Genomic DNA, 13,569 nt, shown 5'->3' on the forward strand with positions numbered 1-13,569 from the left:
GAAGTAATCAGAGCCACGCTGATTGCTTAACATTGTAAGATCTTATAGACTGGAGCTGGAAGCTGACTACTGTAGTTCCTGGAACTAAAACCTCTTGCCCTCATCCTTCCATAACGATCATAATTAAGGTCCAATACTGGAGACACTTGAAACTTAAAATGGGCTCCTGGTTATAAGCCAGGTCTAAGCTGGACAATTCTCTAACAAGCCCATTGTTATGTTAAGGAAATGACTGGGACCAGGACTAATCCTAGAAGTAATCAGTTTGACAAGTACTTTCTGAGCTATAGATCCTAAAGTGATGGAGTAGCTGCAGTGGGGGGATGAGCAGTGGTCCCACAAATCACTGCCACTTCCAGAGGAAGGTAAAGTGGAAATTAAAAGAGAGAGGTGGCTAAAAAAGTGAAACTAAGTGCCACAAGGGTTTGCCATAAATGTCAGAAAAATAGAGCTGATTCAAGAGGACCAGGAAGGTTCCCATCCTCTCCCAAACTAGCCAACTTCCCTTAGTGACTGTAGCTTCAGTGAGTAAAATCCTTTTTGTCACATTTTGCTACCCTCACTGTGAAAATCAGTGTAAACATGAAACTTTCCTTGGCAGGGAAAGCCTGTTAATCCTTAGGTAGTCTTTTCATTTGGGGTTTGTTTTCATTTATCAGATAGGAGCCATCTGTACCAATTAGGTGAATGCTGCAGGGAGAAAAGCTTTGCTTTAGGAGGAGAGAGTGGGGAAGGCCTTTGGGAGTGGAGGAAACATGGGTTCTCAGTGAGATATAACAATTCACGGGCACTGGACACCCATGAAGGTTGTCTTTAGAAGAGAGCCATCAGTAAATCCATGATCAAAATAGGCAAAAATGAAACCATGAAAATACAGGGCTGTGGCTAGTCGGAAACGACTGTGATCCTAAGCACAGAGAGAGTGTATGGCTGCGATTCTGCTGAGGTTATTATCCCATGCTCAGGTGCTGGACACCCAAGGGTTGTTTTGTTTTGCTTTGTTTTTTGTTTTTTTACCCACAGAGTTCTTTGTACCGCTATTGATTCCTTAATATTGTCTCTATTCAACCAGTCTCGGGATCTGGCTGAATAAAGACTCTGGGAATGATGTGCGCTAAGGCATGAGGGAAGTGGAAACTTTTGGAGACTATGTTTTTCACTGAAGCCCCCTTCAAGCCTCAGCTGGGAGCAAGCACTCACTGCGAATTCTGTCTGCCTGGTGAATCCGTTGGAGAGCTTTCTGAATGCTTTGGCTGTCTTGTCCTGTGGTGAGAACGACCCCTACAGGTAGACCGTGGCTCCGAAGAGCACTTGAGACTTGGTTGGCTGTATGCACCCAAATATCTTCATCTGAAGAAATGACCCCAGCATGAGCCCACTGGAAATACTTCATGACAGTTACAAGCACCCGGATAGGAGAAGGGAGTGTCCGAGAAAAGGTCGGGTAGCTGTTTTTATTATCTAATTCATAATTCACACAAGCCCAAGAGAAAATCCCTTTGTCCCAGCTGTTTCCCAGGAGTGAGGCTGCCTCACAGTAGCCGGGGTTGGCAGGTCCAACAAATCCGGAGGCCATCTGGTGGTGGAAAATAAAATTGGAGAGAGCTCTTGAGGTCTGGCAGTCTTCGTTGAGAATCACATATTCCAGAGAGTAACTCAGGTCAAAGGATGGGTCCTGGGTGATTCGTTCAATTGCTAACGCAGCAGCAACCTCAGGCAGGGCCTTTGAGAACAAGGGGTCACAGGTCCAAGGTCCCATCACTCCTATCTTGTAGGGGAGTGCCAGGCCCTGCTGCAGGACAGACAGTAGGGCCAGGAGGCACAAGCACCACTGGAATTTAGAGGTTTCATGGCCATGGTGTCCTGATAGTCTCTTGGGAATAACAAACCAGGACAGAAGGCAAGCAAAAGGCCAGGGTCCCAGGAACATAGCCCTCCTGCTTCCAGCAAGCTAATGATGAGATAGTGGAGGATTATTTCACTCTCTTGGGATACACAGTGGTGTTTCCAAGTGCCTGTTGATCAAAGGAAAAAGTTTGTGAGTCACACCATTTCTGAAGCTTCTGGAAAAACCACAGAATGACAGTCTCCCAAGTTGAAAGTTTGCTTCCCAACTCCAACCAAGATATCTCCTCTTCCTGTCCTCCTTATCTCTGTAGATGGTACCTCTATCCACTGCTTGCTAACTTGCTTCATACAAAATCTTGGAATTATTGAGTCTCCTTCTTTGCTATCTCTCACATTCAATCCATCATCAAGTCTGGTTAATTCAACTTTACTAATAACTTCATACCTCATAAATGCTTCTAACATAGCATGGTTTAGCATTAGCATTATATTAGGCATACGATTGATATTATTATAGTTTCCAGTATGTCCATTTGCTTGCATGCACTTTGCTCATAGGCACAGACAGGTGTAAGCAGATACTAGATAAGGCAAAGTTGTTTTTTTTTAAGTGCTATGATTGAGGGGTTAGAGAGATTGGTTAGTGATTAAGGTGCTTGTTTGCAAGGCTGACAGTCCAGGTTCAAATCTCCAGTACCTATGTAAAACAAGATGCATAAGGTGGTGCATGCCTCTGGAGTTGGTTGCAGTAATAAAAGAGTCTGGCACACCTGTTCATATTTATTCTCTCTCTCCTTGTAAATAATAATAAATATACTGTTAAAGTGCTATGAGTGAGATGGCTCAGGCGAGGAAGACAGGAAGGATTGCCTAAGCCTACAGCTGAGGAAAGAAGAAAAAGGAAGGGAAGGGAAGGGAAGGGAAGGGAAGGGAAGGGAAGGGAAGGGAAGGGAAGGGAAGGGAAGGGAAGGGAAGGGAAGGGAAGGGAAGGGAAGGGAAGGGAAGGGAAGGGAAGGGAAGGGAAGGGAAAGGAAGAGAAGGAAAGGAAAGGAAAGGAAAGGAAAGGAAAGGAAAGGAAAGGAAAGGAAAGGAAAGGAAAGGAAAGGAAAGGAAAGGAAAGGAAAGGAAAGGAAAGGAAAGGGAAGAGGAGGGGAACAGATTATAAACTATTTCTGGCCATGATAAAGGTGCAGAACTGTTTGAAACCTCTGTACTTTTAGAACTTCATGATCTCAGCCACAAGGAGAAGAGAGGAGGATAGGAGAGAGAAGAGGGAGAAGGAAAATGGAGAAAGGAGAAAAATAATATAAAGGAGAAGGGTCTTGCTACAAGGTTTCTGACAGAAGTAAAAATATACAGAAAGAATCAGAGGTTAAAATTTGTATATAATGTTAGACTCTTGGAATTCCAAAGCATTTGTTCTGCTTGAGTCTACCAAGTCAAGGGGCCTGAAAACCAAGAGTCTAATGTACCATGATTTATTCCTATAGACAGTGGTTTCAAGTAAAGAAATCATAGTTTTAGATTTCCATTTTGAAGGATCATTCTAGCAACAGTGGAGAGAATGAGTTGGAAAGGAACAGAAAGACCAGTTTGGGGGCATCATAGTAATCCATATGAGGCATGGTAACAGACCAAGGGCATAAGAGTGAAGATGTAGAGAAATTAAGATTAATTCCTCCAGGGATGAAACTATCAGGGAAAACTGGGACTCACCCCCATAACATTTAAAGTTTAGTGAGAAAGGAGATCATAATGAAGATTATATGCCCAGAGGAAAAATTAAAATCTTGGAGCTGATGGTATTGTACAATTCAAGGATGATGAAGCTGTGGGGATGCAAGGTAGACATCAGCATCAATCTGCAAAAGCCAAGTAAACTAAAGGTAGATGGCACTCACTAGATTTGAACTCAGAAGGATGTAAGTTGAAGGATCACAATAAGTGAAAGTGAAAAGTAAATTAGGGCTGGAGAGATGGCTTACCAGTTAAGGTGCTTGCCTGCAAAGTCTAATGACTCTGGTTTGATTCCCCAGTACTCACATAAAGCCAGATGCACAAGATGGAGCATGCATCTGGAGATTGTTTACAAGATCTGGAGGCCCTGGTGTGCCCATTCTATCTGTTTCTCTTCTCTCTATCTCTCTGTCCTGGCAAATAAATAAACAAATATTTACAATAAATAAATAAATTAGAATTAATGATATTCATGACCTTACAGTAGATGGCACTACCATGCCCCCAAGATCTGCACCATCCTGAAACCATCAACATTTTGACATAGAGGATGGAGGAGGACAAGAAGAATGAGACATCAAAACAGAAGACAGACTCCTTGGAAAGAGATGGGTACTCAGTGGAATAGGGTTGCACAATGGGGGAACGATAAAAGGGGATAATGAGAGGAGGATGTGATCTAATTAAAGTATATTATATATTTAAAAGCCTCAATTAAAATATAAGGGCATGGCTCTGAGAGTCGATAATCAGCACTGGCATGCATTGGTGAAACCTAGCTGGTTATTACCTGCCTGTGATAGTCCCGTTAGATGTGTTTTACTGCCTCTCATCTCAGTTTTGAGAAAAGCCCTGACTACTCAAGGGATCAATCTGGAACACATTTGATGACTCTTAAGGACCCACTAAACTAGCGTGTACAACATTCATATTTTGGTGAAGGCTGGTTTAAACACAAGTCAACAAAGATTTGTGGAAAGAGATATATTAGAAAACAACATTAGTTGGAGTCTGAAGAGTGTGAAAGTTGGAAAACAAAGAACTTCTAAATGTGCTTTAGGAGTAACAGAAAGGTGCTCCTGAAGTGCCTAAAGACTTTAAATACATAGCCAAACCCTCAGATAATATAGGACAATTTCTCCCACACTCCCTGAAACAAATCTGGTCTGTGTGCTATGTTGAAAGCATGAGCCTGTGACACAAACTAAGTGTATGGTGTGATCCTTAATCAAGAGCCACATGCTTCTCTTCTTACCTTCCTTCAGCCCCTAGCATTTCTCTATCATGAGAAGAATACCTGTTTCAAGTCTGTACTGTGAGAAGGATACTGAACTATATGTCATCTCCTTACAGGGCCACCAGAAGGGCACAACAATAAGGGCAACTAACTCCATGCCAGAAACAGAATCCTAGTCACAGAAACGATGTAAGGGAGTTATGATAGTTTGGATATGATTTACACTTTCCAAAACTCATAATGAAGCTTTATGCCCAATGTAATATTATTGTGGTGCAACTTTTAGGGTGGCTATTAGAAAGTAGGACCAGGAGACACAAGCACCAGGAAGTGGTTATTGCTGTTATAGGAATGAATTCACTTTCAAGAGTGTGTGCTCAGCCATGCATGGTAGTACAAGCCTTCAATCCCAGCACTAAGGAGGTACAGGTAGGAGGATCGCCATGAGTTTGAGGCCACTCTGAGACTACATAGAGAATTCCAGGTCAGTCTGAGCTAAAGTGAAACCCTACCTCAACCCCCCGCCCCCAAAAAAAGAGTGTGTGCTCATACAAAGTGACAAAGTGAGTCTGGCATCTCTTCTTGGTCTCTCTTGCCATTTGACCTATTCTAGGTATTCCTACAATGCAGTGTCACCTGACATGTTATGATGTAGCATGAAGCCCTCACCAGATGCAGTTGCCCAATATCAAATGCCTTGCCTACAAAATTACAAGCTAAGTAAGCATCATTGTTTATAAAATATTCAGCCTTGGGTATTTTGGTATAGCAACACAAAATGAACAAAGACATAAACCACTCAATACCTTCTGTAACTCAAATACACCAGTTTGATGGGTTCATTCCAAGAACTTGTAATTATATTTTGAAATTAGCATTTAGAATAAAAAAGCTAACATTTACTGAGTATATGTCAAGCCTGGAATTATAATTTGCATGTATTGTCTCATTTTAAAAGCAACTCAATTTAAAATAATCATATAGCTCCTAGAGATAGGTATTGTCACAATTAACTACATATGAAAAAGTAATACTCAGAAAAAAGCAACTTGACTGAGAACAGCATGGTAGTTAAAGGACTTACATCTCATTTGACTGAGATCTGTACTAAAACACAAACAGACAGTTGCTAATCTGCAAAGTCACTAGTATCACCATTATTGTACCTTCTTTTGTATTCAAGCTGAATTTGATTGACTCATTTGTTATTTAAAATTTTCCTTAGTCTCCACCCACAAAATAATAAATTAGACAAAGAGGCAGAGGAATAAAGTAAATTAGGGAGAATGACCAATAAGTCACTATCTCACTAGAGTAAATTTGCAGTCCATGTTTAACCCTCACCCTGGAACAGCCTGAGCCAAGGCAGAATATTACAAAACTAGGTATGGTGTCACCTGTTGCACTAAGTGATAAAGCTGAGACTAATTTTCAAAAATAGAAGTTTGGAAAATACATTTCCCAATTCTCAATTTCCTCATCTGCAATATAGTGGGAAAACTTTACTTAATACTAATAAATTAGCAATGTTAAACACACAATTGTCTATTCATACCACTGGTTCTTCCTTGCTGCTTGAAAGTGATTTGCCTAGCAAGTCAAGAGGCCAGGGTTCTGGGTACAACTCTGCTAATGACTCACCATGCAACTGATAGGAGACAGAAATTGGTTAGGTAACCTAAAGGTCAAGGACCCCAAATTGGATAACCTTCTCCTGGCTAAGTGCAGGAATTTTCCTTGGGTCTGTGGGAGAAAATCTAAGTCATTACACTGTACTACAAAGCAGAAACATCAGATCTGGTCTTTCCACTTAGGAAGTTCTTCCACTTCCTACCTAGAGAGTTCTCAAATTCCTGACCCCAGATTCCTGGCATCAGAAGCAAACTGGCTAAACCAGCCACCTATCCATGGGGCTTGTAACAATCCTCTAAACCAGGTCTTCCTCATGTGGTCACTCCCCACAAAAATCCCAGATCTACTCGAGGTGGGCTTATCACACCCCCACTTGCCTCCCTGGGCAAGAACTCTACCTTACTTCCTTCTCTTATGTTCTAGGCTTAAGCCCCCCTTCTCTTTTTCCTCCTAAAGAGTTAAGCTATAATAAAATCATTCTGAACCTTGTCCTCTGGTCCATGGATAGCATGCTTTGAATTCATAGGACAAGAATCTGGGAACTCCCCAAATTAGTGGTACATTGGCATACAAGAAACCCCAAAATTCCCATATAACAACATTCAATAAGTTATTCCTCTTCTCTGGGTCTCTCTTTTGTTCTTCCTAAGGCCTAAAGGACCCACAAACCCCTGTCTTCTCTGACATACATTGATCCTGGGCTGTGATACTTCTTCCAGACAGTTGTTTCTTTTTTATTAGTTCATTCAACATTTCCAACCTTCCCTCCTCTAATTAGCTTCTTACTCGAGTTCAGTACACCAAGTGGTTTCTACCACCTTCTCTCTGGAAAATCCAGTTTCTTAAATTTGGCCTACAATCCTCAGTCAAGTACCTATCAAGTGAAACCCACCTTCTCCTACAATGAAGAGTCGTCCTATGCTGAAAACCTGGGTTCCTAAGACCATATTGTGTCACTGATATTAATAGATACACATCAATAGCCTGAGTCCTTTGCACTCTGCCTGGCACATGATAAATACTCACTAAATGCTTGCTGAATAAGTGGTGAAGAGGAAATACAGAATACCTTTGAAATGTTTTTATAATACCATGCTCTTGAAAAAGCTGTATTTTAAGCCTTTGTCAGTACCTATCTTTGGCAAAATTAAGATGCAAGTTTGCCTTCGAATTTCTTACCCAGGCTCCTCTACCCTCTCCATTAACTCTAGAGAAAAATCTCTTTAATCTTCATTGAAATATAAACAAATTATAATAATCAATATTTCCCCTACTCCTCTTCAACCAAGAGTATTTATTTGTAGTATCAATAGGAACATGTCCATGCCAAATAATTAATTTCTAATTTTAAATACTTTCCCATATACGTTGTAGATAGGTGAAGTGAGATAGTGTACTATCGGAATGGAAATATATGAACTTTTTAGACTGTTTCAGAAAAAAGTGATCAGCTGTGTAGTATATTCCTAGCATTCTAATGTAATATCCAAGTCATTATTCCTAGGCACAATGTCTGTTCCATCACAAATTTTAAGCAGTTTTCTTTTCTTACAGTAGTTCTCAAATTTATGCATTTACAACATAGGGCCTTTCTCAACCCATGTGTCACAAAGTACCACTTGCTCTTCATGCTCAGTTGTTCTTTTCCTTTATTAACTGCAAGGTTAATCCCCAAGCTGAAGGTTTGCCTTTACAATCTTTCTGTCGTGTGCATCATGCATTACATGATATTTCTAACTAGACTAGGACTCCCAGGAGAATGTTCTATGTTGCTGGAGGAAGTAGTCTCGATTCCCTATCCCAAGATGTTACAGAAGGAAACTGATTTTTAAAGGAATGAAAGGAAGGAGGGAGGGAAGGAGGGAAGTATAGAAGGAAGAAAGGGAGGGAGAAAGGGAGAAAAATAGGAAGGGAGGAAAGGAAGAAGGAAAGAAGAAAGGCTCAGTGAATCCAGGAAAGGAAAGGATAGAGGTAGGAAGGACGGATGCTTTCCCCTGCTGGTTTAAATTTAAAGACAAATTATAAAGCTCCTGTGTAAAAGGCATTGTCTACTGCCTTCAAAACAAGCCAGCTAAAGGCTTCCCTGGGGTTAATGGGAAACATGGATATAACTAAAATAAAATCTGAAGTTATGAATTTTGGAAAGAGAATTTTATGGACCCACAGTTCTTCTGGGGCTGTTGCCTAGGTAACTCAGGTATGAACACCTGCAAGGAATGTTCCATGGACAGTGGCTTTCACACAGAGATGCATCATTTCATTTCAGGTAGCTTTCGCAATCTGGTAAAAGCCTGGTTTCACAAGGAAAACACTGTTCTTTAAACATATACAAAGAAAGACGATGACAAATAGCTCTGAGGGAAATGGCGCCTCATCCTAGCTTGTCAAGCCGAGGACTTCTCTGGATGATTGATCTTTGCAGTTATAGCCTGAATCAAGTTAACAGCTTGTGTAAGACAACATCAGGAAGAAATAAAAAAGAATCACAAGAAAAAGTAAATGAGAGCTTCGAGGGAAGCCTTTAAACCCAAATCTTTTTTTAAAACTATCTTGAAGTCTCTTCCCTCTCCCTTTCTTGCCTTCTTTCTTTCTTTCTCCTTCATTCTTTATTTTTGAATCACATATTGCAGTAAAACTAACATATCTCAGGCCAAGTCTGAGCTCACAAGTGGATTGTGCCGGTTTCCCACTATAATCTCTTTTACAAACAAGGGCTGCCAACTACTTACCATGTAACTCGCCATTCAAATGCCTTCAGTTGACCGCCTGCGCATGCAAATCTCTGGCATAGCTACCCCAGTGTGTCCATTTCTGTCCATCTTCTATGCTGTTAGAATCCCGCCAAGGGCTCCAGTCTGTTGATAAATTCCATTAAAAGAGAAAATAATTTTGAGGAATAGTAAACCTTTTTAAAATCACACCAGCACACCAACACCAAGACCTGGATTAGGATTTACAGTGACACTTCTAATCCTTTAAATTGATCCCACCTGTAGCCGAGTTAGAGCTGACCTAAATGCATTGACCCAGAGATTAACAAACAATTAGAGTCCTCTGGATAAATTTGTCATCCCTCCACAGACTGCTGCCTTCTTCTACCTCTCTAATCAGACTCACATAGCTTCAGATTTAGCCTCTGTGTTCTTCCTTTTTCCCTTCTGTCTAATAACTACAAATCGCTCTTTCTCCAGGACAGCTCTAAATGCCAGAACATTCATCAGCCGTGATCCCAGCCCAAGATATGAAAGATGATCAGGGCTGGCTCCGTGCAAAATTCAAAGTAGGTGAAGTGGCTCTCCCTCTTCTATTTCCCTTCAATGCTGGTACTTCCTCGCCTTCCAAGGGAGATTTCTAATTTCCCCTCACACTTCTGCACATTCAAGCTTTCCCATCCCCCTGTCCCTTAAATCTATGCCTTTTCCCTTATCAGTCTCTCTCAGTCTTGTTCACTATTCAAACACCACTCTGTTCTGGATTCCTTCCATTAAGAGTTGAAGCATTATTGGTTAAAAATGACTACTATTAAGTAAGGGTTACTATAAAATAGGCATTTTATACTAGTTTAATTGTAGTATAATTTACTTACTATATTTGCCATTATAAAGTGTATGATTTAGAGGTTTTTAGTATATTCAAAGGCTTTGCAACCATTACCATTCTCTCATCCCAGAACACTTTAATTACTTAAACCTAAACAAAATTTTGTGCCCGATTAAAAAGCATTCTCCATTCTCCTCTACTACAAACCTCAAACAACTACTTAACTACTTTATATCTCTATAGATAAACATATCCTGGACATTGCCTATAAATGGACTCATGCAATATGTGGTATTTTGAAATTGAGTTTTTTCACTTACCATATTTTCAAGATTCACATTCATTCTACCATGCATCAGTATTTTATTCCTTTTTATAGCCAAGTAATATTTCACCTTATTGGATATGTTATATTCCATCTATTTATCTATCAGTAGATGGACATTTGGATTGTTCCCATTTTGGCTATTATTAATGTTATTCAAAAGTTTTTGAGTACAAAATTGTTTCATTTTCTCTTGGGGATATACATAGGAAAATGCTGGGCATATGATAATTCTACAAGTTTTAGACCTTGCAAACTGTTTTCCAAAGCCTCTCTGCACCATTTTATATATGCCTGTCAGCAATATTCAGAGGTTCTAATTTCTCCATATCCTTGCTAACACTTGTTATTGTCTCTCTTTTTGTTTTTGCTTGCTAGGTCTTCTTTTATATGCATAATAACAATTAAAGGTGTGTACTATCCTCTCCAATTTATTTGCCAAGGCTTGAGATAAATGAGATAATATTTACTTTTTGCTGATGTTGGGATGGACATTTTGGATACCCTGATCTGTGATCCTTATAATGACCCTATGAGGTATATTATATGTGAATTTCCAGAAGTCCAAAGTAGCTATGGTAACTTACCGAAAACCACTAGTCCATGGGGACAGATTTTTAGACCCAGTTTGATTCTACCAGGTAATGGAGGCAGAATTCTAACCCATGGTGATTTGAATCCAACAAAGGGCTTATCCTTGTCCCATTCCACTAATGCATTTCTTCGGTTATCCTTCCAGAGTTGGCTTATACTGTAACAGAGCATCCATGAAAACATAAGGGTTACCCAAAGGAAATAACCTCTACTTGGAGAATTTCAGGTATCTTGATGGAAATACTGCCACATGTAAACCTCCTCTGATCTTTTTTTACCTAATATTGCATAGAAGCATGCTTAAAGTGCAGCAGGTTTTTCACAAGAAAATTCTCATGAATGCTCCAAAATTCTGAATAGATACAGGATTCCAAATTTGTAAGTGGGTAATTAACACATGAATAGAATATCTAGGGGCTGGGGAGATGGCTCAGTGGTTCTAGGTATTGCTTGCAAAGCCTGTTGGCCTGGGTTCAATTCCCCAGTACCCACACAAAGCCAGATGCACAAAGTGTCACATGCATGTGGAGTCCATTTGAGGTGGCAAAAGACTCTGACATTCTCATTCTCTCTTTCTCTCTCTTTTTCTCTTTCTTCCCTCTCATTGCAAACAAAATGTTTAAAACAATAATTTCAAAAACATAAAATAAAAAATCTAAAGTAAGCTCATTTCATTTGATTAAGAGTTCTACAAACATTTGTCTCTATGTCAGTAATAATAGCCAACAGAGTTTGAAGGCTTTCTATGTGCTCCAGGGGTGTATAATCTTTTGTCATTGCAAACTTATGTTTCTATCTACAAATGTGTTCCACCACAACTACAGCTGTGCTGGGACTCATGCAGCCTGAGCACTGCAGGTTTACATGCCTGTTAGACACCGCTTTGTCAGTTCTGTATACAGTAATTCATTGAATCAGTACAATGGTCCTCTTGGACATAGATTAGTACTGTCCACATAAGGAAATGGAATTATAGAGATGAAATTACTTGCACAACAGCATACACCTAATGTGTGATGGTGCCACAATATAAAAATAAGCATCTTAGTTTTGGTGTCAAGGCTTTGAACCACTGCCTTTTAAAGAAACAACAGGATGATATCCAATGGATTTAACCATGTGCTCTAAAATTCCCACTGAGTCTCTAAAGATTCATTACAGTAAAGTTAATGATTTGAGAGAAAAGAGTCAAAACCATATAGAGTCCTTATGAGTTTAAAATATGTAGATTGAGTATGTCAAACCCATCAAAGGTACAAACTTAGAGAAATTCCTACAGATATTTTAGAGACAATATATCAGGAACATCAGCTGTCCTGTATCCTTAATTATCGATGATCTTACTGACCTATAACAACACAAAGTACATGGTAATCTACTCGGTTGCTTTGAAATACATACCAGCTTATGTTCTACATTGCTAATATAAAGCTTAACAACTTACAGGCTTGGGGCATCTCTGAGTGATTGTTAAGGATCCATACTGGGACTTTCCACAAAGCTATGAAGCAGATGCCTCACTCCAGCTTCCCTCTTAACTAGAGATAAAAACATAGCTCCTTTTCATTTAATGATATCTTTTGACTCCTAAAAGCTGCAGAGAACCTCAATTACATATATCATGGAAAAATCACAAAGACTTCTCATGGCATTAGCAAGGATCCTTGTATTCCTTCAAGAGTGAGATGCAGGGCTGCGGCATAGGCTTTAAAAATAGACCCAGAATGATGAGTCTCTAGTTAATCATTCAGAACAAGGCTTGGACAAGTTGTTCCTTAATGTCAGGAAATCATGTGAAAACCTGGGGAGCAAGAAAGTTGAGGAAAAACAAATGAGAATGAAGAGAAAAACAACTAGATACATTTCATATCTTTTCTCTTTCCAGTCAGAGCTCTTAAGTGCAATTGTCAACCTTTAAAAAATGTTCCATATGAAAGTTCCCACTGAAGGTTCTTTAGTCTTTCAATAGCAATAACAAAAGTCCTTCTCTATTTATCATGCATATTGTACTCAGAGATACGTTGGTTCTTAAATACAGGATAGGGCTGGAGAGATGGCTTAGCGGTTAAGCGCTTGCTTGTGAAGCCTAAGGACCCCGGTTCGAGGCTCGGTTCCCCAGGTCCCAAGTTAGCCAGATGCACAAGGGGGCGCACGCGTCTGGAGTTCGTTTACAGAGGCTGGAGGTCCTGGCGCGCCCATTCTCTCTCTCTCCCTCTATCTGTCTTTCTCTCTGTGTCTGTCACTCTCAAATAAATAAATAAAAAATGAACAAAAAAACATTTAAATACAGGATAACATGGGATAAAAGTGATATAATAACTGCTAATTATTGAGGACATTATTTCAAAAGACACTGCAAATGTATTATTTCCTGTATTTTTCACAGCAACATTATGGGTCAGGGACAATCTTTACCTCATTTTAACTTTTATTTTATTTATTTATTTCCGAGAGAGAGACAGAGAGAGAGAGAGAGAGTAGGCATGCCAGGGCCTCCATCCACTGCAAACAAATTCCAGATGCATGTGCCACCTTGTGCATCTGACTTATGTGGGTACTTGGGAATCAAACCTTGGTCCTTAGCCTTCACAGGCAACTGCCTTAACTGCTAAGCCATCTTTCAAGCCCTACCTTCATTCTAGATAGAGACAAAATT

General features: G+C 39.9%; 1 protein-coding gene across 1 annotated transcript in view; it reads right to left on the reverse strand.

The window, feature by feature from the left end:
• Gucy2f (guanylate cyclase 2F, retinal) overlaps positions 1–1,930 on the reverse strand; it is a 110,896-nt gene extending 108,966 nt beyond the window's left edge. Inside the window, exon 1 of the mRNA XM_004659141.2 lies at positions 1,201–1,930. Within this exon, the coding sequence (XP_004659198.1) occupies positions 1,201–1,930 (730 nt within the window). The remainder of the gene's footprint in view (positions 1–1,200) is intronic.
• Positions 1,931–13,569: the final 11,639 nt, after the last annotated feature.

This window comes from Jaculus jaculus, chromosome X, assembly GCF_020740685.1.
Source record: "Jaculus jaculus isolate mJacJac1 chromosome X, mJacJac1.mat.Y.cur, whole genome shotgun sequence".
NCBI classification, from domain to species: domain Eukaryota; kingdom Metazoa; phylum Chordata; class Mammalia; order Rodentia; family Dipodidae; genus Jaculus; species Jaculus jaculus.